The 26,411-nt window shown below is 33.9% G+C and overlaps 1 protein-coding gene across 2 annotated transcripts; it reads right to left on the minus strand.

The window, feature by feature from the left end:
- Positions 1-737: 737 nt before the first annotated feature.
- Positions 738-25,998, minus strand: LOC100370203 (DNA ligase 3-like). 2 transcript variants are annotated; one of them, XM_085490709.1, is made up of 20 exons: positions 25,893-25,998; positions 23,481-24,069; positions 22,710-22,850; positions 22,122-22,283; positions 21,686-21,792; positions 19,319-19,450; positions 18,545-18,702; positions 18,068-18,236; positions 17,017-17,241; positions 16,265-16,327; positions 15,957-16,036; positions 14,838-14,925; positions 13,000-13,077; positions 11,893-12,016; positions 11,042-11,259; positions 9,572-9,718; positions 8,692-8,892; positions 4,845-4,985; positions 2,716-2,874; positions 738-2,314 (listed from the first exon to the last, which is right to left on the minus strand). In XM_085490709.1, the coding sequence occupies exons 2-20, from the start codon at positions 24,025-24,027 to the stop codon at positions 2,237-2,239; spliced, it is 3,018 nt and encodes a 1,005-aa protein (XP_085346835.1). In that variant the 5' UTR covers positions 24,028-24,069; positions 25,893-25,998; the 3' UTR covers positions 738-2,236. The 2 variants fall into 2 exon arrangements, with proteins under 2 accessions (XP_085346835.1, XP_006814900.3); XM_006814837.3 differs by lacking the exon at positions 25,893-25,998 and adding an exon at positions 25,535-25,676.
- Positions 25,999-26,411: the final 413 nt, after the last annotated feature.

Genomic DNA, 26,411 nt, shown 5'->3' on the forward strand with positions numbered 1-26,411 from the left:
GAATGTGTTGTTACAATATATGCATAGGTACTGTTATTAGTTTGTAGTTTACATTGGGATTACCCATTAAATAACACACTTGTATCAGATGTCAATGCGTTAAACCTCAGACTAGTAATATTACTAGTCTGAGGTTAAACAGTTCAATTTTGAGCAGGTATATCCAGTACAAAATGGCTGCGTCTGTGTTACTGATATAAGCTCTCTAGAATTTGCATGATATTTAGTTGCACAGCAAGTGTTGCTAGGGCTCTGTGAATAAATAAAGAACATGCTGGTAGGTAATTTTATAAATTTTTTCTCTTCCGGCTCACTGTTGTGGCTCATGGATCACAAGGATTTGGCTAAAGTGCAACAAGCTCCATCGTTGCATGCACCAATACCCAGGAATTAGCACAGTGGTGCACGAGGCGCAAACTGATATGTAAATTAGCCATATAGTCAAAAATGATATTGTAGGATGATCCGAGATGCACCAGAATCTATTGTGTACCGTAAATTAACTTTATCCTAAACAATCTTGCCAATCATTGTGAAAAAATTCATTTTCAGCTAGGTTTCTTAAATTATTAAATAAATGATTGTTTATGAAATTTTTATTCCTATTTCGACCTTGATGCAGTATTATTACGCACTGTGACCAGTGACAACCAGTGACGGTGTCGCAAGAGGTGTGTCTACAAGACTCTTGTTTGTTTCGTGGTAGACCAGCTTTTGCGGTAACCTGGCTTTTGCCATTTATACATTCACATATTTTATTTTATTGAAAAAACACCAAAAAATAAACAAGAGACTGCATGTAAGTCTAGGGACATGTATACGGTATCTGCTATAAAAGTACCAGTATTTTCTCTATTAGAAGTTCATGCAAATATGTATTATTTGATAATGAAGCTCTGACATTTACATAACAGTATGAGTTACTAATAGAGCAAATACAGTATTTGTTTTTCGAAAAAGTGTCCCAGTGATTCATTGGATGAAATTATAAATGCACTCTGTACACATGTATAACAACATTTCTGAACATTACCAGGTACCATCCATTCATGTGCATTCAAACATCTTCTATAAACATATATGAAATCTGACATTACAAAAAAATGTATTATGCAGTGTGTAACTTTAGCAATGAATATATTCATGATCACTGGCCAAGTAATTTATTCTAATTTCATTTTAAACAATATTCATGATAGTTAGCCCATTAATTTATTAAAATTTAATTTTCCTAAAATATATTCAGGATCCCTAGATGAACAAATTAAATCATCAAATGTTTGGATGAATACCACACCTGCAAATTATCACATACACTATTTCCAAATTAAAATTGTAAAATTCTTCATTTTTGCTTGCAACTAATTTTTGCTATCTTCGCTGAAGGAATGATTCAGTGAAAGTAAAATCCAGCAAATATACTTTTTTTTCCTATATTTTACATTCAACTCGTTAGAAATCATTGAAAATAAATGTCATACAAAACATCCCAAAAGTCTTTTCAGCAAAAATTAATTCCAGCTAAAATAAAGTATTTTACAGTAACGGTAGTTTGTAATCCGAAGAGAAAAACGATCATAAAAGACAGATTAATTAAAAAAAAACATTCAACTAAGTGTTAATGACCTACTTGTAAATTACTCAAACTCCATAATGATTAATATTCATGTTCCCTGTCTTAAGCAATTTTCAAAAGATATTCAGGTTCTTGGCAAAAGCAAATTGACCAACATAGTTCTGTGCCATAAGTACTAAGGCCTTGTAAATGTCATTACCAAACGACTAATGAAATGAAAATGCAACATTTACTATATCACAGTTTGCTATAGAAACTATGAAAACACATATACACAAAAAGAAAAAAATCTTAAAAAATAGAAAATAAAAAAACAATAACAAGATCAGATCAGTATCGATATCTCTGAACAATTAAAATATTCAAAACTAAAATTAAAATCTTGAAATTATTGAAAAAATATTATATTAATACAATATTTGACAAAGATACTTTTAAAACCTGTGTAACAGGAACCCTGTGTAAACTGGAAGTCTGTCTAAACCAAACCCTGTTTAAACTGGAAGCCTGTCTAAACCAAACTGAACATCTTTGCCACTTTATACTACTGTGTAGTACACAAGACGGATAGATTTTAATCTCGTTTTCATGTTTGATTTAGTTTCTTGATAAACAAAGAAGTCCATGATCATTTCATTAATGAATCCAACTTCAGTAACCTTACTTTGGCACCAACTTTTTATTTTTAATACATTCCCATAACCACTTTGTTGTCACGAATTTATTACCATTTAAAGCCTGGAAGAAAATGACATGTTAATTATACACTTTGAACTTTCGGATTATTTCTTGCTAACATTTTGTGAAACATGCTTGCATGTTTTAGTGTCATTCTCTGATTTCAATGAGTTACTATGGTAATGTTATACCCTTTGAAGTCAACCATAGTCATCACTTTTCAGTATAAATGTAACTATTAACATATGTCTTGGACTGTAGTCAATTGTCAACACCTAGATAACAAAGTATCTTTATTCCAAACCACAGCATTTCGCTTTCACACTGACCAGTTACTTTATCACTGACCTGTCATTGAACACGATTTAAAAGACAAAAACAAGCCATGTTGTTCTGTCACTGTCAATGAGACATCAGGTGCCATTTTGAAGAAAAGTCTCCTTCAATAAAACATATTTTACCTTTTTGACGTCATCAACAGCAATATGGGTAGCGGTGTCTTTTTCATAATCAGCGACAACATCACCATCAAATGCAATAATGTAGCGTTTTAACTTGTCAAACTTGGGAGTAGTTTTTGGTAAATAAATCTGCATACCAGTAAACACCTCTGGTAAATGCTGTTGATTGGCAAAGAAAAGGATGATTAGAGTTGATTAATTAATGTTATTATATTACATGCTTCTTTTGTTTCTTTCTGAATTTGTCATATCATGACATAATGGCATTTATTTAACAAAACAAATCAAGTAATTTCATCAGTGGTTCTTCAAAGAAAATATGAAATAAAATTTGGAATCCTGTAAATGATGAGAAACTTAAATAAACAATACTAAAAACTGACTCAAGCATCCATGCTTGGCCAAGCACCCCCAACACTTTTAGGCCTCTCTATTTTCAGAGTCAAGTTCAACTAAGTCCCCACCCCTTTCGAAACACCCTAAATTTGACTGTCAACTCATGACACATGGTCATAAGACATTGTTTTACTTTGAATTTGGCCTAGACATATGCCTCAGCATGACATGTTGATGACCTTGAATAATGTTAAATACTTCTTCTACACTCAGTTTAACTTTCATCATAGTTTTTTTTTTAAATGTAAATAATATATTAACAAGCCATGTATGGCACAGTCCCCGTTAGTTATCAAATTTAAGATATATAGTTTTGTTTATAGTAATATAGCTGGAATATATGTCAGGAATATGATTTTTAACATTAAAATGATTGACATTTGTATCTGATCGTCAAACAAGTACTTGTCCATATTGAGAGATATTCCTCTGGAACAGCATTCAAAATCAGCCATTTTAAATACATGTTTATATATAACATGATGTATAACGAATATATAAAATTTAAATATAATAAGTCAAAGCATTTAAGAGATATGACTCTAGAAGCCCAATCATTAAAAGACAATGGCCGCAAGTCAGCCATTTTGAATCCAATCTGAAAAATAAAATGACGAGCATCAGGAACCCGTAATGTCTAATGTATGTACCAAGTTTGAACGAAATCCACCCATAAATGCTTGATATTTGATGATTTTTTAGCACAAAAATGACCACCATTCGGCCATTTTGAATAGGATAGTCAAACCAATATATCTGTTTATCTATGACATGATGTATAATGAATATTTAAAATTTGAAAATGTTATCAGTCAGAACAAGTCGGAGATATGGGTCTAGAAGCCCATTCATTAAAACAAAATGGCCGCCAGACAGGCATTTTCAATCCGATCTGAAAAATAAATGATGTGCATCAGAAACCTGTAATGTCTAATATATGTACCAAGTTTGAACGAAATCCATCCAGAAATGCCAGAAATGCTTGATATTTGATGATTGTTTAGCACAAAAAAGGCCACCATTTGGCCATTTTGAATAGGATCGTCAAACCAATATATCTGTCTATCTATGACATGATGTATAATGAATATTTAAAATCTGAACATAATCAGTGAAAGCAAGTCAGAGATATGGCACGAGAATCACATTCATTAAAACATAATGGCCGCCAGTTGGCCATTTTGAATCTTATTTGAAAAACAAAATTATTTGCATCAAGGTCCCATAATGTCTAATGTATATACCAAGTTTGAACAAAATCCATCTGTAAACAGCCGAGAAATGCTTGATTTTGATGATTTTTAGCACAAAAATGGCCGCCATTCGGCCATCTTGAATCAGATCGTGAAACAAATTGACGTGCATATGTATAATATCATGTATGATGTATGTGTGAAGTTTGATTGTGATTGGTCCAGGCATTTCTAAGATACAGGTCCGGACGCACGCACAGATGCACGCACGCACGGACACACGGAGGTCAAAACATAAGTCCCCGTTTTCGGACTGCGTCCGAACGGGGACTAATAAAATTTGCATAGAAAGGTAGTGTATTCTCCTGGCACAAGGTGCAAGAAAATTGTCATTTGGATAATTTTTCAATGGGGTGCTCCACTAAGCATCCACCCTCTAAAAAATACAATTTTTGGTGCTGAGTATCCTGTGTGAAGTCAGACAGCAGTATTTGAATGTTTGAAATAAAAACAAAACCAAGTAAGGGTTTCAAATCTTACCTTAACTAATGGCGTGATTGCTGGTGGTGCTTTGACTGGTGATGATGCAGCAGAGAATCCTTTCTTTGGTGAGTGATCAAAAGCAGCCATATGTTTAGGATTTTTCTGGTAACAGTCTGCACCATATTTACACACAGGTTTCTTTAAAAATAAAAGTCAGTGAAAATGTTTATTATATCATGTGAGCAACATATCAAGTATTTCAGATAGTATACTGGTAGTATTTATTCATGGTTATCTGTTGCTGAATTGTTAATGTTCCTATTGTGATCAGCTCGCTTTACAACCCTGTCTTTGCTGATTAGCAACCATATCGGGTTGTTTGGTAACCATATCTGAATTGCTTGGCAACCATGTCCACTATGAATTAAGATTTAAAGCACCAGTTGTCATACAGCATGGATTAACAGCATCTTGAACCTACAAGTCTATCCTCGGGGGCGGACATCCGGGCATTTTCTATCGCCTGGCAACCCTGGCGGTGAAAACAAAGACCAAAAACTCGCAGAAAACGGTACTTTGCAATGGTTGTTGAGAGTCCCCTGAACAGTGTAACAAAATTAGCCCTACGTGTGTAACATATATGAATTTGGTTGTTCAGGATTACTTCAAAGTTGAGTTTGTGTTGTTTTCTCGAGTTTTTACCGGCTCCACCGGCGTTCTACAGCAGCGCGCACAAAGCCCATAGAAATACGTGGTACAGTGGTGCACGTCTTAGCAACGTTGAACGTCCATGAGGATATTTCTACCGCCAAGATGGCTGTGCATGCTTTGTTTCCAAATTTCATCACTTTATGGGAAATACACTCTAGACTAGGTTGGACTGCTAGTTAAAAAATATATCGACACTGTTATCACGTTATGTTTTGTGAATTACTAAAATTTACTTTTCATTTGGTGACAACAATCCTAAGACGAGGGATGTTTGCATTAAACAATACACAGGCAATAAGATGTATAGATTAAAAAAAACTAATCTGGTAGAACATTAAATTGGGGAAAGGAGGTCATATAAAACATGCAGCTCTTAATGGTTTATTAGCAGCACATGTCCACAAGTTGATTTAGTGAGATTTTAAGGACACAATAGTTGTGTTCACGTTACACGAAGTACGGGCTAAGATTTAAGCTGATTTAGGCTTATCTAGCATATTTGCATTTCGGCTAGACCCTATTGCGTCCACGCACAGGGAGGGCCAGTCGTTAGCACGGGCTAAGGGGCACCATCAGTCGGTGACCTTTGGCAAGCCACTATTTACGAACGAAAAATGGATGACAAGCGCGAGGTTCTATTTCTGCTGCTGATATGTTGCGTTCTAATTTTGAAGCGACATGCACAGGAACGCGAGAGAAGACGAACCCAACTTATTTGGATGCACAGAAACAGTATACAACGACGTAACACAATACAGAGTTTTATTAATGCATGTCGTTGACAGCGAACCAAATTTATTTTTTCTACGATTGGAGCTGCTGTACGCTCTACTACAGTGACGCGATCAGTATGGAAGCGTGTACACTGAGCTCGGTTGCCATTTTGGGAATGAGAAAGTTGGATATATTTGATCACGTGCATAATGTTCACACCCAAAGGTCGCTGCAGATGGCGCTTAGCCCTGGGCTAAGTGTTCACGCACACTTCGTTAGCCCGTGCTAAGGGTCTAGACCGCATCTTAAATTCGGATCAGATTTAACCCGTACTTAGCATTCCTTAGCCCGTGCTAAGCGTTCACGCACGTTTGCTTAGCACGGGCTAAGGAATTTGACCTCTTAGCCCGTGCTAAGGAGCTGTGCGTGAACGCAACTAATGAACCATTTATGCTTACTATTAAATAAACATGTAAGAGCTTCTATTAGCCTAGAGCAAATAAGATGTTTTTTTTTTTTTTGATGCGTTGTTTTCAGGTTTGTGTTCTGTCAGTGATAACAGATACAGACAAAAATACTTTTGAAAATATAATTGTTGCTATGGTTACACGTAGATAAATAACCCTCTGAATGCCATATTTTTTCCTACCAAAGCTGTAACATTTTGTACATTTCTTTTATAATTTCATTCCAAATGGACATAATTTTTCAATCAATAGTCTTGATAAGAATCTTGCAGGTGACACAAAATTGCAGGTGTCAGGATCCAAGCAGAAAAAATAGTGACTTATCAAGGGTTGTGACTCATCAAAGACAGACACACTGGAATTAATTTTCGCTATTTTTGCTGAAGGAATGATTCAGTGATAAAAAAATACAGCGAATATACCTTTTTCCTAGACTTTATATTCAATTTGTCAAAAATCAGTGAAAATAAATTCCTTACAAAAACACCAATAAAGTCTTTTCAGCGAAAATTAATTCTAGCTAAAATAAAGTATTTCACAGTATGCTATATAAGCCAAGACCAGAATGATAGATTTTTCACATTGCAGTGAGTTTTATAAACTTTCGTTTAAGCATGGAAGGTACTAACGTTAGTACCTTCCATGGTTTAAGCATTACTGGTTGAGAAACTTGTAAATTCTTAAGTTGACAACTTGCAGATACCTTTTATTTCCTAGTAATTGACAGGGCAATGAGTGTTTAATTTTCAACATCAACACGGACCGAAAAAGTAATGACACCGATAGTCTCATATTGATTCTTTAACAGCTAATTAAATACGAAAAAGAAACAAATCATTAGCTATTTTCTTTCAAAGCTATCGCTTAAAATGGTTTTTTTTGGAAACTAATTGATATTTGATATTTGAGTTCTTTGCAAAGAAGAAAGTTAATCCATTTCCACCATAAGAGGGCGCATGAAGAGGAATCACTATACTTCTGGTTGATCAATTCACACTGGGTGCAATAGAGAAACTTACTTAACATACCCTTGGCAGTTCTGTAAAATTCCACACTAAATGTTCATAATCAAATATTTTATTTTAAACTAGAAAATTATATTTTACTATTTACAAATGAGAGTTCACAACATTTTACAATTCTTGTCATTACATAAATATTTTTTAAATGTATACATTTGCTGCAGCATCTTCCCCAGCTAAGGTTTGATTATTCACCAATCACCTCACCGATGTTGAGGCTTCAACTTTACACCAAACACTGGGCATAATTAACAAGCAGCCATGTTTTCTTGATTGTTTTCATCACTAACATCGGTTTTATCAGTGTCAAATACCAAAATACTTTGTCAAGTACTAGTAGTAATTCACAATTACATTTTCATTTTCTAATTTATTTACTTAATTTTGTATTAGATTTCAGATTACTTCTCACAAACTGAGAGTTACATCAACACATTCCGGCATCAGAGTGATTGTATATTCTTGTTTTTGTATTTCTCTCAAAAATAGGAATTACTGTTTTATAGTGACACAACTGTTTATTTATCTTTACATATAAATGTATTCTTGTACAGTACACACTCAGAGAACAATATATAGCGAAATATTTTCACAAAATGTGACAGAGTCCTGACATCGTACTTTTATTTTTAGGTGGTTTGTGCAAAATTGTGTCAAATGAATGAGTTTTTAATTGATGATGCAATTCACGCACATTAATGTAGTTCCCATATTGATTCCTGACCCCACTGTACTAAAATTACAAATAGTTTGAATCAAGCCTCAAAAAGTGCCCTTACATGGCTGGATGGAACATTTGAGAGAACTCAAATAAGGTCAATTAACGGAGACTTTGCTGATATCACAACTTATTGAGGCCTAAATTAGCAAGGAGTTACTGTATTGTGCTATGTTTATCTATGATATCTAAGTTGACTTTGATGTTCGAAAGGTTAAGGCACAATTTACCAAGAGAGTACCTAGTCATGAAGAAATCTACCTCATACTTACCATAAGATTTGAATCACTTCCATCGCTACTATTGTTTTTTAGTTTTTTGGCTGGAGACATTTTGACTGAAGTTGATGTTGGGGTAACTTTCAATGGACTTTTAGATGTACTGGCCTCGGAATCTGAATCAATTTTTCGTTTTGAGGATCCACCAATCATATCAGGTATGTCAGAGTGCTCTTTGGATTTCTTGTACAGAACCTGTGTATGTAAGAAATAGACAATATTATCCCATGACGTCATCAACTCATAACTGTGTTCTGAGAATGCAATGGGTGAAACTCGTACAATAAATAAATTTTGACTTCTGCGGTTGCTTCAATAAATGATCAGTGTTGATTTTGTAATATGCAATTGATTATCATAATCGAACAGGTGTTCATAAAATCATTGGCTGCTGCTCTTTGAACATACCTTAAAAGATTTATATGATTTATAGAATTATAGAAAACACACGTACGGTGGTCACATGCATTGCAATATGATCCCACAATCTCAAGGGAAACTATATTTCCAAAAGTTCTAATAGAAAGCAGTGAGTCTGTGAATGAACTTGCTTTGTGTTAATCTTAAATCACTAACTAGGTAATATTCATTCCTGCATATTGGTAAATCATGTACCGGGGTAGTATGAGAGTTTTGCATTTTTGACTCACTATTGGATTTTGCTTGAGGGGAGGTCAAACATGAACTAAATAATCTTCTGGTTCTTTAACTGTGTTTATGAACTGTAGATCAATTGTGTTGGGTTGGGTTTACCCTTTAAATGACCCACTCATATACTAAAGCGGGGGGGGGGGGGGGGTCGTTGTTACACACTACATGTATAGCCTTCAATTCTTGGCTTTAAATTTATGTACCTTTATTTGGTAAAACTTACCTTGAGTCTTGGTAAGTTTGTTGCTTCTTTCCAAGATTTGTCATCTCTCACTTTGGTACATCGAGGAAAACGAATAGAGATACCGTCTGCAGTATGTGTTTTTGTTTGAGTAAATTCAGCTCCAGTTATCTCCCATATTGGTGAATTCTAGAAACAAACAAGTGTTGAATTCTATTGCTCACAAGATCTGACTATACTTCACAACCTGAATCTACTTACAAAGTTTTGAACCAAAGAAGGGTCACAAAAGACCAGGATGTGTGACCTTTAGGGGTCACAAAAGACCAGGATGTGTGACCTTTAGGGGCCAGAAAAGACCAGGGTGTGTGACCTTTAGGGGCCACAAAAGACCAGGGTGTGTGACCTTTAGGGGCCACAAAAGACCAGGATGTGTGACCTTTAGGGGCCACAAAAGACCAGGATGTGTGACCTTTAGGGGTCACAAAAGACCAGGGTGTGTGACCTTTAGGGGCCAGAAAAGACCAGGGTGTGTGACCTTTAGGGGCCACAAAAGACCAGGGTGTGTGACCTTTAGGGGCCACAAAAGACCGAGGTGTGTGACCTTTAGGGGCCACAAAAGACCGGGGTGTGTGACCTTTAGGGGCCACAAAAGACTGGGGTGTGTGACCTTTAGGGGCCACAAAAGACCGGAATGTATGACCTTTAGGAGCCACAAAATACGATGACGTATGACCTTTAGGGGTCACAAAAGACCAGGATGTGTGACCTTTAGGGGTACTGAAAGACCAGGATGTGTGACCTTTAGGGGGTCATGAAAAACCAGGATGTGTGACCTTTAGGGGTCATGAAAGACCAGGATGTGTGACCTTTATGGGGTCATGAAAGACCAGGATGTATGACCATTAGGGGTCATGAAAGACAAGGTGTGTGGACCTTTAGGGGTCACAAAGGACCAGGTTGTTAAAAATAAAGATTTGTTTAATAAAACAAGCGACCTGACGGTCAAAATAGCTCCGTTGTCTTCATTATCATGGAACAAGAATCAGTTAATTGGCATTGTGGTTGACGCTTTCGGACTAGTTGTCAAAAATAACATTATTTACCAAAAATGACAAAAATATTCACTAAAAATCCAAATTTGCATATTTTGACGCAAATTTAACAAATCTGACAGAGGACCACCTCACGTATCATTTCTGGAGATATGAAAGCATTTGGACTTACGGTTTTGGACTAGTTGTCAAAAATAACATTTTTTACAAAAAATGACAAAAATATTCACTAAAAATTCAAATTTCCACATTTTGACACAAATTTAACAAATAGACAGAGGATCACTCCAAGTACCTGTGGTACAAATATGAAATTGGTCAAGTACTTTTGAAGAAGAAGTCGTTTAAAGGAAAACTTCACACGGGACACATGACACGGGACGGACAACGCCGGAGAGACCCCCATACCAATGCAATGACAGCGAAGCTAAAAAACAATATTTCATGTACAACTGACCTTGGGATCTTTGACAATATAATCTGGAACCACAGACTTATTAATTTTCAACCAACTTGGTACTTTGCTGACTTCTTGGCTGATTTTATTGACATCCAATGCCTTGTTGATCTGATCTAATTTCTTATCGTCAAATCCACTCCCGCATTTAGTCACAGTAACCCACTGATCAGAGTGTGGATCGTGTACACCCATTAGGAACACAGACATCATACCACCTAATGCAAAAATATGATAAGAAAATAAATCAAATCTTGTTAAATTTCTTGGACATGCAGGAAGAAATGAAATACATTAATCGCAGCTTGAGTGTATAGAAGAAAAGATGACGGCCAGAGTTCAGTATGTAGATTGATCTCCATAGCGATGCATCTGGTCAGAGTGTTTCTCGTAAATGCTCATTTCAACAGTAAAAATATATGGAGTACAAATTTGGACAATAGTTTATTAGTTGGGTAATACTTTCCTCAATATTGATGGAAGGCATGTTTCAAAATAACACAGGTTTATTCAATCATTGTTCATTCAAACAGAATGTATTGTCACAGACAGTTTGGTCTAAATGCAGGCAATGATGCAATCCAGGTTATTGCAGAGCTATGGATGAACTATGGCAAATAATTAGTTCTACTGTAGTGGCCATTTTAAAATGAAAACTTATCAAAATCATCAAACTATTTCAGCCACCCAAAGTTTTCAAGTTGCAAAAAATTTAGGGTGCCCAAAGGAGTTAATGCGCTGACTATAACCAGAAAAAACAATGACAATCCTTGGAAAATGCTGCAACTGGTAAGTTCATGACTTTAGAAAGATTTTCATGGTTCAATGTAAAAAAAAGAAAGATGCGTTACCTTTGCTACCAGTTCCAATGTAACCCCCTAGTACAACTAAATCTGCAGTATCAGCCATGGCCCCCTCAGCTAAGTAATCCTTTTTCACCTTCAACCAATGCCTTTTTCCTGGTTCATAAAGACCCTTTTAAAAATATATAATGTCTAGCTTTAGAATCATACTTGCAGGCTTACTCACATACTTGCAGGCTGACTCACATACTTGCAGGCTTACTCACATACTTGCAGGCTGACTCACATACTTGCAGGCTTACTCACATATTTGCCAGACATTGTAAGCTATCACAACTAACAGGAAAGTTTGATAAGAGATAAGTACACGACTTGAGATTAAACGCTGTGAATACGCAAAAACACTAGAATAAACAAGTATTTCAGGATTTATTCATTATAGTCACATGACCATGGTGCATATTATTCAACAGCTATGAAATATGACTAACTGATATGGTACGTCAACGTAACGATGTTCACGTTATACACCTTTATTGTATAACTTGCATGTTTAATGTACGTGGTGAAAAACAAATTGTGCTGCGGTACCATTTTTTGATATTTGAAGTACTTGAATAGTGCAATGAAAACAACTCATATTATTGAATAACAGAAGATATAAATATAAACAGAAGTTAGAGTAATATTTTAATATTTCTGACATTTCATGATAACCATTAATGACTTATTCAAGAGAGATGGTTGATACTAATGTCATGGACTGTATTATATAGTCACTTTCAGTGTATGGATAATATTAGCCAATGACGTCACTTGAACCAACCTAATCTACAAACAAGTGATATCAGGTGATATCCTCATAATGCTGAGAGTTCTCCCATGTTTTCAAAGTGATCTTCATTACATATTGCCATAGTTACAACATGAATCTCTAACTTATCTTTGACACACTGTCAAAATCTCTGAATCAGATTCCCAGATTATCTCTCCCCCTTTTCATCCACACTAATTGCTCCATATTTGTTCAGTACCATACAATGTATTTGCTCTAATAGTAGTGCATGCACTTAATATGTACATGGTACATGTGCTTCTATCAGAAATGTGCTTCTAACAGAGCAAATATGGTAGATGTGTTTATTACTGACTTACCATCAGGTCTTTAAGAACTAATCCTTCTAAGCCTTCTCTTATAGTTTTCATTATTAAGTCTTTTAAGTCAATGGGTTTCTATGAAAAAAAATAAACAACAGAAAATTAATGAAACTTTTGCTAATATATTTATTTCACCAAAAACAAATATCGAGGAGAATCACAGCAAGGAGTAGCATTATCATTTTATGAAGGCAGTCACATCAGAAGATGCAGTACATGCAAACACTAGTATTAAAGTGATATTATTACATAAAATTATAGCAATGAAAATTTAACAGTTAATCAGAGATTTGGAAACATGTCCAGTACTTTCTGCTTTTCTGCCAGATTCTTGATGCACATTTTAATTTTGACAATGGAAGATAGTAGGAGAAGAGCGAGAATGAGTTTTAATCTAGATTTTTATCCTTAGTTTCGAGCCATATCAGAGACACGGGGGGGGGGGGGGGGGGGGGGGGCAAGGGTTATTTTCGTTCAACGTAATTGCAATATATTTTTGTTCATACAACGTAAATTGAAAAAATGAATTCTGTAATTCTGTAATCACAGGCTAGACGTACAATCAAATATTTTTTTTGTACACTGTAAAAATGTGTAATTTTTCTCGGTACGTACAAGAATTTAAATCCAAATGAAAAAAGTTGTAAAGAATAATCCAGGGAAATTACATTTTCGAAACTGTAAAACGATTAGATTACTGTAAACTGTAAAAACGTCTTTTTCTCCTTGTAAATTGTAAAAAGCCCTTTTTATTTCCCTTAAACTGGACCAGCTACCCCCCTTGCCCCCCCTCATAATACCAATTATAGGGTAATTATAGGGTATTTATTTTTCCTTTCAACTCGTCATCACTTCTGCTTATTTACTTATTCATATTGCATAATTTTTATAGCTGAAAAGTAATCGTGACTGCAACTTTCTATGTGCATAAGAAAAGAGTGTGAGCAGACGATGGACTGCTCTGTTCCAGTAGTAAAACTGTTTAAGTTTAAAAATGAATAAAAACACGTCCTGTTGTCTCCTGATATATTTCAAAGGTCTAAGTGGTAAAAGACGCTTTCACACAAGTTCACTCGATTACATGTACACTGATGTGTGATGTCTTTGGTCTATTCATGTCCAACTTACCTATAAATACATTGTATGTGTGAAATATAGTGCTAGGACCCTGGTAAGATCACAGTAACTATTTATTAATAGAATATCATTATTTCAAAAGCATCTATGATTTGGTCTTGTTGTGTAATTTTGGTGTCAATTTATCTCCTTAAAACTCTGACTGCTTTTGAGATGACCCAAATGCCATTAGTTTTATGTCTCTATTATAAATGATTCGTCTATTTTTTTAAAACAATAATATTGTAAAACCCCCACCCCCAGTAATTCAACAACATAGTAGCAAAGGACCATACCTAGATGCTATCAATCTATATTGATGTTTTTTTTCCTTTTTTATTTTTGCTTCCATCTTTCACATTTTTCTTTTTGAATTTACCTCCGATGACATCCTTAATTCTACAATTGTGTTACCACTGACTAAGCTCACTCTAATAATACAATAATTATATTTTCTGAACTTTCCTGATAACAGAATTAATCATTTGTTAATGGTACGATTAATGAAACCATTACAGCTCTTTTTTGACAACATATGGCAGCCATTACACTTTTCAGAAAGAAATTTACAGCATTCCTAAACAAAATTTTAAAGATAGTTACTGCAACTTCCTGCCTGAAGAAAAAAACAGTAGGAATATCAGTTACAAAATGTTGATATGCACAAAAATAGTTCTCATACAATATCAAAGAAACTCAGAGTATTAAATAATACTTACATTTATGAGGTGGGCTTCTGAAAACATTATTTTATTTGGGATCTCTGTCATATTTTCTCTTAGTATCTTCTTGCGTTCCATGATTGGTCTATTTATGAATAAATTAAACAATTTAAAAATTGTAGAATATTTTATTTTATTAAATTGAACAATAAAATCAGTGAACAGTATGCAGTACAAGTTTGCATAAGCTGTAATATTTAGCGAATCGAAAATAAAGTAATACACAGTATTGGTTTTTATAACTTAGCTATGACATCTAAACATATTTAACTTATGCTGTGTTTTTGTTAATAATTTTATTTTTTTCCCTTAATACAAAATCTTTAGTCAAAATTACCTTAATCAACTATTTTTTTGATAAGTGCATGCAATAACTTGAAAACAAACTTGTGGTTTAATATTTGTATTTTATCCCATATGTGTTTATGTAAGGTCATTACATGAAATAAAACAAATGATAAAATGACAATACAGCCCAGAAAATTTAAAGAAATCTGAAATTCATTCACACCTTGATAAACCATATAACATGATATCCTATACACTGTGATATCCTATACACTGTGATATCCTATACACTGTGATATCCTATACACTGTGATATCCTATACACTGTGATATCCTATACACTGTGATATCCTATACACTGTGATATCCTATACACTGTGATATCCTATGCACTGTGATATCCTATGCACTGTGATATCCTATGCACTGTGATATCCTATGCACTGTGATATCCTATGCACTGTGATATCCTATGCACTGTGATATCCTATGCACTGTGATATCCTATGCACTGTGATATCCTATGCACTGTGATATCCTATACACTGTGATATCCTATACACTGTGATATCCTATACACTGTGATATCCTATACACTGTGATATCCTATACACTGTGATATCCTATACACTGTGATATCCTATACACTGTGATATCCTATACACTGTGATATCCTATACACTGTGATATCCTATACACTGTGATATCCTATACACTGTGATATCCTATACACTGTGATATCCTATACACTATGATATCCTATACACTATGATATCTATACACTATAATACCCAAGTAAATAATAAACACTGATTCTTATTGACTTACTTATCCATCAAGTTTTCTCCGTTAAAATGTAAGCAATCAAATACAAACAAACACACACTAGCGTCTTGAAATGCTGCTTTCTAGAAACAACAGGAACGATGATTATAAAAAAAATGACAACAATAATACAATTACAGATGTCTGCACCTTGTGGAAAAGTTACACTGAATTCTCAAAGGCATTCTGGTAATACAATGCAGAAGTAAATTATTGATGTTGAAGTATGTTCTATCAATGATTTTTTAAAAATTTTGACATAATTTTGTATTATAAAAACTAAAAGAAATTATTATTTTACGGTTCATTACCTTGTGAACACCCAAGGTTCCAAATGGCAGAGGTATTCCAGTGTTAGTATCCACTAGTAAAACCTGAAATTTCAAAAATGGAAATAATTAGTTTTCGAATAAAGAAAATTCAGCTAAATATCAGGATGCAAAAAAGGATAACAACATATCAACACTTTGTATTCCATAGACTTTTCCGTTATAATTTCTGTGCAATAAATACTTCGCACATTTTTACATATACATGTATATTTCTATAATTTCGGTTTTGACCAAACTGACTTCCTATTAGCTACATCTCAGCGGACACAATTGATTACTGCCAGAGTTTTGCATCAATCTGAGCTGTAGGCGATGCTTGATGCTACTTAGGCAGTATTTGCATCAATCTGAGCTGTAGGCGATGCTTGATGCTACTTAGGCAGTATTTGCATCAATCTGAGCTGTAGGCGATGCTTGATGCTACTTAGGCAGTATTTGCATCAATCTGAGCTGTAGGCGATGCTTGATGCTACTTAGGCAGTATTTGCTGATGTCAAACTAAGAGAAAATATCATGGGATTATATATTTACTACATACATAACAACAAAGTTTAGCAGTATGTGACATAAAAATGTTCAAATCAACAATTTTGAAAAAAAAAATCTGAAACAATTTGTAGATTTATTTGGTGAAAGATGGTGTAAGTTAGCTTTGGCACACTGGTGTCAAAAACAGACAACAGAGGGCTCCCTCACCCATATTTCATACATTTCAAAATATACATACATACCTCAGCATCTAAAATTAAACTGTTACCATGGGGACATGCCTTTGGTAGAAATTCCTTAAAGTGTGCAACCTTGTGTGGGAGGACTTGTTTCAAACTTCGACTATAATACTGGAAATCGTCTCCTTCTTTATGGACCTGAACTCTTTCCCCGTCATACTTTATTTCGGCGTACATTCCATTCTGACATTTTTTGAATGCATAATCAACTGATTTGCATGCTTCAGCCTTTGAAAAAAAGATCAAAATAAAGGCATGTATGGCAAATGATAAGTAACCAATCAAATGAATGAAATAGGCCATTATGCAAAATAGAAATTCCATATAAGCTACAAGTATCTTGATTCCATACATACATGTAGTATTTAATATTTCCTTATATGGTGGTGTTAGTTTTAAATATGGTAATAATGATTCCATTTATGCATGGTCCAATATCAGAGATTGTGTTAGCATTGTACATTTATATCTTTATTCCTGTTTCTCTAAAACAAAGAGAAAACTCAATAGGTCCATACAACCCCCTAAAATATGAAGATTTGAATAATTTTGTCTGTTTTTCTGGTTTTATTTTTTTTTTTACAAAGAAACCAACCAGGTAATATAAACTCTGAATGTGGCTCTGGGGAAGCAAAATCTTTGGGTTAATGCAAATGATTTACACTAAGTTTGGCGAATAAAATCTCACATAGTAGCTTTATTGTTTTATCCCCATTTACATGTATGAGACTGGTACAAAACCAACTACTGTAAAATCTGTATTAGAAGCCGCGGCTTCTATTAAAATGGTACAATGCAACAGAGGGGATGCGGCTTCTATTAGAGCATCTACACATATGAGAAATGGTGAATTTTAGATTCTCAATTATTCAAAAAGAATGGGTGCGACTTCTATTAGGGATGCGGCTTCTAATACAGATTTTACGGTACTGGTAACTACTATACATGCCCAAAGCATCATTAAAGGATGATTTGCATGTACTAGTATATAGAAGCTTGCCATAAAATGAAGGGGCATTTGTCGAGGCTTGACACGGATGAGGGAAGTACCTACCAGCATGGGCAAGACAGGGGTCATCAAAGACGCCCTCACACTGAGTTTCTTTTTCATACTAGGCACTCCATTACTTGCTTTGATATTTTCTTGTACTCTCTCCACAACGTCTTTTAAGTTCCTGGATGCTTGAAATGCTTCATATGCATTTGGATCAAGTGCTTCCAGTCTGTGGAAATAAAACCTAACTCAGATATACCAGTATGCATGACATAAGATCTACGCACATAGGCCAGAGTAATATTTGTTAACAACTTACATTAACAAGCATCACGCAAAATTGCATAATGACAGTACCCGATATGTCGTCAACAAATTAAAACTTAAATTTGTTAATTGAAATAGAGACGTACTCTAGTCGTAGCAAGGAGTTACTAACGGCAATCTCATTTTGTATCACCGCATAATACATGAATCTACTTTTGTAGTCAACAAAAGTCATAGCCATATGACGATGATAACGAACATTTCACTTACATATGTTTGGCTCCAGCATTCATTCGAAGATCATGCTTGAGTAGTCTAATAATTGTTTTAAGGTCGTTGCCTGTACACTGTTTAGCGATTCTCGTTAATTCTTGTTGCTGTTCATCTTCTTTGGTCAAAAAAGTCATTCTATCAAGAAAATTATCCACCTGAAATAAAAATAAAATACAGTTATTGATATGCTCAGTATGAATTGTCAATTTCCTAGAATAACTAACACCTGAATATTGACTGTAATGAAAAATGGCTTTCACTTTCCTCGAGATAAAACCAACTGCGTAATTTTTATTTTGAATTTAAAACTGGCGAATGATTAGACTGACCTGTATTTGTTTTAATAAATAAATACTACATACTGGATCATTCAAATGTGATTTATCATATTTGCTCTATTAGAAGCTCATTTCTTACAGAAGTGCTTATAAACTGAAAATCACACAAGTTGCATACTGAATGTTTAGACTACACATAAACAGCTCTGTAATTGATCTAAGTGCATGTGCTACTAATAGAGCATATCTACAATTATATATAAATACAATTTTTTGTTGGACATACATTTTATCATTTACATAAGTATTACTAATAGAAGTAATATGGTGAATAACATGAAGCAAAAATATTCACGAATTATAGCCCAGATATGGACTGTCAAAATTTATTAAATTTTTTTAATAATTTACACATAAATTTCAAATATTGTTCAAGTAAAGTTAAGACAAAATGACATTATGAAACATTTATTTGAACATGAAGATAACGAACCTCTTGCAAAGACAAAATACTTTTTTTCGCTGGAGGCAAAGATGATTCTTCCTCAAAAAATTTCTTGACAGTTTCAGAGACATCACCCTGTTCCAAATCAGTCAACATGTCATCCTGGCTGGCTCCAAAAATCTGAAAAAAAAGCAATTGTTTATAAAACAAAATGGCCACCAATCAGCCATTTTAAATCAAATCCTGAAACAAAATGAAGGACTTAAGTTATACCTAGCATTTTTTATTTTGACATAATGTTTGATTGAAATTGGGCGGAGACATTTAAATGGTGATTTTGTATTTTAAAAGGCGATAATGGGTGCCAGTCAGTTAAATTTCATAATCAAAGAAAGCTTAGAAAGAACTCCCGTGTGCTGAGAGTATTGAAGACATATTAAAAATTAATTCAAAATTACTTGTACTTGAGATATTGATGGAATAGCTGAAAACTAATTATGTAAATCAGGTAACTGATATGAACAGATTTAAGTGTAAAACTAATAAGGTCTGCACAATGTACCAAGTTTCATTGAAATGTGATTAGAACCAAAAAAATATTAATTATTATGCTAATTAGAGAGTTAATATGAACAGATTTTAACCCAAAATTAATCAGGCTGCCTATTGTCCTAGAGCATTTATGTACTAAGTTTTATTCAAATGTGATGATCAATACTTGAGATATCAGTATTAATTAATTATGTTAATTAAGTGATTAAGAAGCATACATATTTACCAAAAACTAATATGGTGTATAGTCCTAGGTTCATTGAAATGTGATGGGTACTCTTTAAAAGTTTCATTGAAATCCAATGAGTGGTTTGTAGACATCAGTGCAACAGCCATAGAACAGCAACAAATTAACTCATTATGCAAATTAGGTAATTAATAGGCACACTTATTTATCCCAAAATTAATATGGTCTCTGCATAGTCCTAGAAAATGTCGCAAGTCTTATTGAAATGTGATGATTAGTACTTGAGATATCAGGTGAAAAGCTGAAAATTAACTAATTATGCTAATAAGGTGATTAATATGCACAAATATTTACCCAAAAACTAATTAGGTCTCTGCACAGTCCTCAAGTAACTATGTACCAAGTTTCATTGAAATGTGATCATTACTACTCGAAATATCAAAAGCTGAAAATTAATTAATTATGCAAATTAGGTAATTAATATGTACCGATATTACCCTAAACACTACCAGGTCTGTGCAGTGTCATATGACATCTATGTACCAAGTTTTATTGAAATGTTATGATTAGTACTTGAGATATCAGTGGAAAAGCCGAAAATTGATTAATCATTATGTAAATTAGGTAATTAATAATATTAACAGATTTTACCCAAAACTAATCAAATCTGCGCATTAGTTCAGAGCATCCATGTGCCAAGTTTCATTGAAATCCAATGAGTGGTTCTTCAAAAATCAGTGGAACAGTCATAGAACAACTTAAAATCAGTTAATTATCATGCAAATTAGGTAATTAATATTTATAGATTTTTACCCAAAACTAATCAAATTTGCGTATTGGTTCAGAGCATCCCTGTGCCAAGTTTCATCAAAATCCAATGAGTGGTTTTTCAAATATCAGTGAAACAGTCATGGAACAGCTTGAAATCAGTTAATTATCATTCAAATTAGATAATTAATATTCATAGATTTTTACCCAAAACTAATCAAATCTGCGCACTACTTCAGAGCATCCATGTGCCAAGTTTCATCAAAATCCAATGAGTGGTTCTTCAGATATCAGTGGAACAGTCTTGGAACAGCTAAAAATCAGCTAATTATCATGCAAATTAGGTAATTAATATTCATAGATTTTTACCAAAACCTAATCAACTCTGCGCATTATCCCAGAGCATCTATGTACCAAGTTTCACCAAAATTTGATTAGTGGTTCTTGAGATAACGGTGGAACAAAAAAAGTGACATACATACATACATACATACATACATACATACAGACAGACAGACAGACAGACAGACAGACAGACAGACAGACAGACAGACAGACAGACAGACAGACAGACAGACAGGGTAACTGCAAAGACTCCCTTTTGTGCTTCGCACACGGGAGTCAAAAACCAAAAACAAATTGGAGTGCATATATATTCTGTTTGTTGTAACATTGAAAAAAAATATTGAAAAAATTACTTTAGACACAAAGGTGGACAACTTCTAAAACTTAAGCCCAAAATTTTAAACTACCAGTACCAGTGCAGCTTAATGAAAAACAAAAAGATTAGCGTATGCAGTGGAAAATATGCAGAGAAATTTATGAAAAGGACAATGGTTGTACAATGGTTTAATTTCCTAAGAAAGTGTAGCAGATGTCTGTGTGTACATACTGTGCCAAATACATACCTGACTGAACAGCTTAATAAGCTGTTTATTATTGATGTTATACACTCTTTTAACACTTCCCGGTAGTAATAATTTCATTAATAAATAAACATCTCCTTTGAAACCATCTAAAATAAATAAAATATTCAAATATATAATATAGGAAATTCAACTTTGACCATGTGACATTTTACAATGTGAATAACAATGTGATTTCAACAAGCAAATAATAGAATAATACTCAGTGTGAAATTCCTCTTAGTCATTGGGCAAATGAAATAATTTCCCATAGCCTTTCTAAAAGTAATTTGCCATTGGCGACTGGTACAAAGCAAATCTCAGATTTATTACCCTCAATTATCAGAAAATCAAAAGTGTTAATTTTCAAAAATGTAAAAAACAAAATTACACACAGCAATATGCATATCATATCAAGGTCACAACAAATTTCACTTACCTCCTGAGTTCCCCTTCTTGAGGTAGTTGGATACGAGTTGAGTTTTAGCATTATAGCTTGGTTCTTCAGCAATATCGGCACACACTCTACGAAACTGGCGAAATGAGTTGTCACGCTGTGTCATTGGGTCATCTGACTTTGAAGATACTATTGGTTTGATATCTAGGAAAAATAGGTATAGCGCCCTCTACTGTTTACTTTAGGTATACATAGAGTATAATGTAACAGTTCTTTCTAAAAGTCATATTTTGTCACCATGTTATATCAGTAATGAGTGGTGTTTGTGTGTACAGATTTTGAACATAGTCACATGGGGCTTCTTTGAATCGTAGAAGCCGGTATGCATCATTTTGTTGTTGTTAGGACCCCCCCCCCCCCCCCAGAGAGCACAAGTAACATGCTCTGAACTGGCTGCTAACAAAATAATATTTTTGTTATTCTTCACATACCAACATCAGAATTTTAATTTCCATAGCAACGTATAAACAAAAAGTCCAAACAATAAGTGATAATGCCTCTGAATTTTATCAATAACCATTATTACAAACGCACAACACAAGAATAAAGAACTTAGAAGTAACTGGGTACCTTCATAATCTATTTTCTGAGGTGTTTTGATTGGTGTTTTCTTCGTTGGAGACACTACTTGGCCTGCAGTTGTCAAGGTTGCTTGTGCAGCTTTCTTTTTTGTTGGTGTCTTCTTTGGAGTTGATAGCTTGGCCTGCAACTCTAAATTACAGTTACAATTAAAATGAGAATTAGTAAAAATTAATAAAATCAGCTCATTTCTTGGACAGTCCAATGGTCTGACATAAATTTATTCGTTAATCAGTATGTATGCATGTTCTAATGTACAATATTTTGAGATGAAATATTAATGAATTTCATGACTCAGACTTCTAGTACTACCCGGTAGTACCGTAAAATCTGTATTAGAAGCCGCACCCATTCTTTTTGAATAACTGAGAACCAAAACTTCATCATTTCTCATATGTATAGATGCTTTAATAGAAGCCGCATTCCCTCTGTTGCATTGTACCATTTTAATAGAAGCTGCGGTTTCTAATACAGATTTTACAGTAGGAGTGATTACTGTAAAATACTTTATTTTAGCTGGAATTAATTTTCGCTGAAAAGACTTTTTGGGTGTTTTGTATGGAATTTATTTTCACTGATTTTTGACGAGTTGAATGTAAAAATAAATATAGGAAAAAAGGGATATTCGCTGGATTTTACTTTTTCCGAATCATTCTTTCAGTGAAAATTAATTCCAAAATAAAATAAAATATAGGTATATCATTGTAAAAAACAAGTCAGATTGATTGATTTATAATAGAGCAAATATATTATGTAACTTACCATTAATATGCTTCCTAATGGTAGCCTTCTCCTCATCTTCCATGTCTTGAAATCCCTCCAAATCACTCGGATCTTCTATTTTCTTTGTCGTTGCTCTGGCACGCTGGAACGTCTCAAACATACATCCAATATGAAAGTACTGCTTCATATCACCACCATCTTCAGAGAAAGGATTCGAGACAAGCTTTGCAATACGCGCTTCTTTCTTATCTATCTTCTGCTTGCATTTCTTACATTTGGAAGTTCCGAGTCGTGCATAGTCACAGCTGTATCGGTTTTCAGCCATGATAGTAGTCGAAAATCTTACAACAAGAAATTGCAAGCTATTATTTTGACAGTTCAACAAAACTAAGTCGACAGAACCTTCAACTTTGGTGAAAAAACTTCTCAGATGACTACTTTTCCTTGGTTGACTTTCTTGAATTTGATGTCCTACTTTCTCTGTGAAACTACGATGTGTTTTCAAACAATTCCTCCCAATACAGTCTTCAATTTTCAACACTTTAGGAAATGTACATCTTTTGAAGTATGAAATATGTCTCAACATGAAATGCTTGGGTCAAGGAATAACTAACTTGTGCTTTTTTTCCTGAAAACAGAACAAAATAATTAATTATGTGTAAATACTTGACACAATGGGGAAAAAGTAACAATGAAACAACGTATCTTAAACTACCCTGTATATTTTGAAAAGCCGCGGCTTCTATTAAAATGATACAATGAAATGGAAGGGATGCGGCTTCTATTAGAGCATCTACATGTACACATTGTGGATTTTTGGTTCTCAGTTGTTCAAAAAGAATGGGTGTGACTTCTATTAGAGATGCGACTTTTAATACAGATTTTACAGTAGTATTGATCAACCTAAAGCGAGAGTAGAAATAATACAGTGACTAACCATTGAATTAATGTACACATTTTGTAAAATTACACCACTGTTTATTATTATCATATCACAGTGGATGTAAAGTCAAATTGCATTTGTCACAATAATGATAAACAGAACTGACGCAATCATAAAGTGCCATTCAGAGAATGAGATTAAATGCATGCACAGATAATAACAATTTCATTCCAACTGTGCTACTTTGGTTTGCTTAATGTTTTTTGATGTGAATCTAAAAAAACTTAATGTCCAGGAAAAGCCACAGATAAATAATTTCACCATCACAGCAGTTATAAATATGAATGTCACTATTCTAGTTTTTGTCTAAATATTTGTTTTTCCTGATTGAAGATCTTCAGGTCGTAGTTAAAACTCCATGTTCATCAGAGTTTTTTTATTCACTATGAATAGCCATTCTTCACTACTGTCCATTATCAGCTTCAATATAATTTTTTATATTTGCAATATTTTTTTTTCAAGTTTCTGCATTTTGTACATAGTTTACAAGACATGAGTATAACGTTTAAACTTTTTGAAAAAACAATTCTTTGCTTTTGGCTACCAACTTTTGGGCAAACAAAAATTGTCTGGCCCCCATGAATAATTAATAACATTGCGTAATGCTTATTGCTGTCAAGTGCTATTGATTTTCTAGTTATGGAAATCAAATTTATAAATCAGTTTACATTTATTTATTTATTAACAAAGATTACAAATCAGATATTAGTAAGAGCAAGTTTCTAAGTAGAATACTGTATTTAGATTCATACAATTAGCTGTAAATTTAAAAAGATACAAATATATTTAAAATAAATATTTTATCAATTTTGGATGAATAGAAATGCAAGAGGTTTTCTGCTTTTTTTTTAATGTCAAAAGAGAATAAAATAAAATAAATTAAATAATTGCTTTGTTTCCACTGTAAGTATGACATTTCTAGAATTGTTTGTTTGTTTGTTTGTACTGTTTAAAGCTTCTTAATTAATTTTGAATAAATAATTAGTTGCTTGGCAAACAAGAATTTTATCAAATTTTGTACAGATAAAGTATATCTATAACATACAAGTAATTGAGTATTTCCTTGCAGTCGTCAAATGGTGCAATGTGCAATGTACAAGTGTAAAATCAGTCCCTCCTTATAGAGGGACTGTGGTAAAATGTACATTACCTTGGGACGAAACAGAAGGACCTGACAAACACTGAAACAGATCGCAATGTAAATTTCTAAAATCTCCGTTGAACGTTTTCCAACTACGGTGTTCAATTGATTTACCCTTATATGCGTACGCTGATGTGTATTTTGAGACCTGAATCATGTGGTCCAGTCATAGAGTCTTGTACGAACACGCTGACAGCCATTTACCAATAATGCTGACATAAGCTAATTGTAAACAAAAGAAATCCAAAGACGCTGTGTGATGAGTCACATGGACGCTGCAACTGGGTCTAAATAACTAAACCCCTTGCTGCAAAATGTGCCAACAAGTTTTGATTTACAATACTGCATCGATTGCAGTAATACCAACCTAATTTATCGATCTCCCAGAGACCGATCATCTGCGAGTGGAAACTTCTCCTTGGGACAATAGTCAAACGAAAGTTGGTTGTTGGGGTTTAAAGGACGCTGCCATTGAATACTCCCCAACTTGCTGTTAGACAGATAGAACAGCGCCATCATGCGACAGTAATTTAGAATTCGATTTTGTATGAAAACCACCGCTGTAATCCTAAATACATAATTTATTCTCCGTCAATTAAATATATAATTTAATAGCATATTTTGAACATATATCACTGTCGTATTATTCCATATTATCCTTCAGATTTGACTCTAACGCTTAAGGCGATATGTAATATTTTGCACCAGTTAAAGGGCCTTGGTATAACAAAAGAAAATTCTACCTTCGTGTGTGAGGGCGTACAGCGGAAACATTTTGATTCAGTAATGCTACAAATTCGTGTACACAACTCCAGGTCATTTATCCTGGACCCAATCATAATATACAATTCCACACAGCTCTGACAATTTCAGTTGTTTTCGATAA

The sequence above is a fragment of the Saccoglossus kowalevskii genome, chromosome 15 (assembly GCF_978046115.1).
Source record: "Saccoglossus kowalevskii chromosome 15, keSacKowa6.1, whole genome shotgun sequence".
Lineage (NCBI taxonomy): Eukaryota > Metazoa > Hemichordata > Enteropneusta > Harrimaniidae > Saccoglossus > Saccoglossus kowalevskii.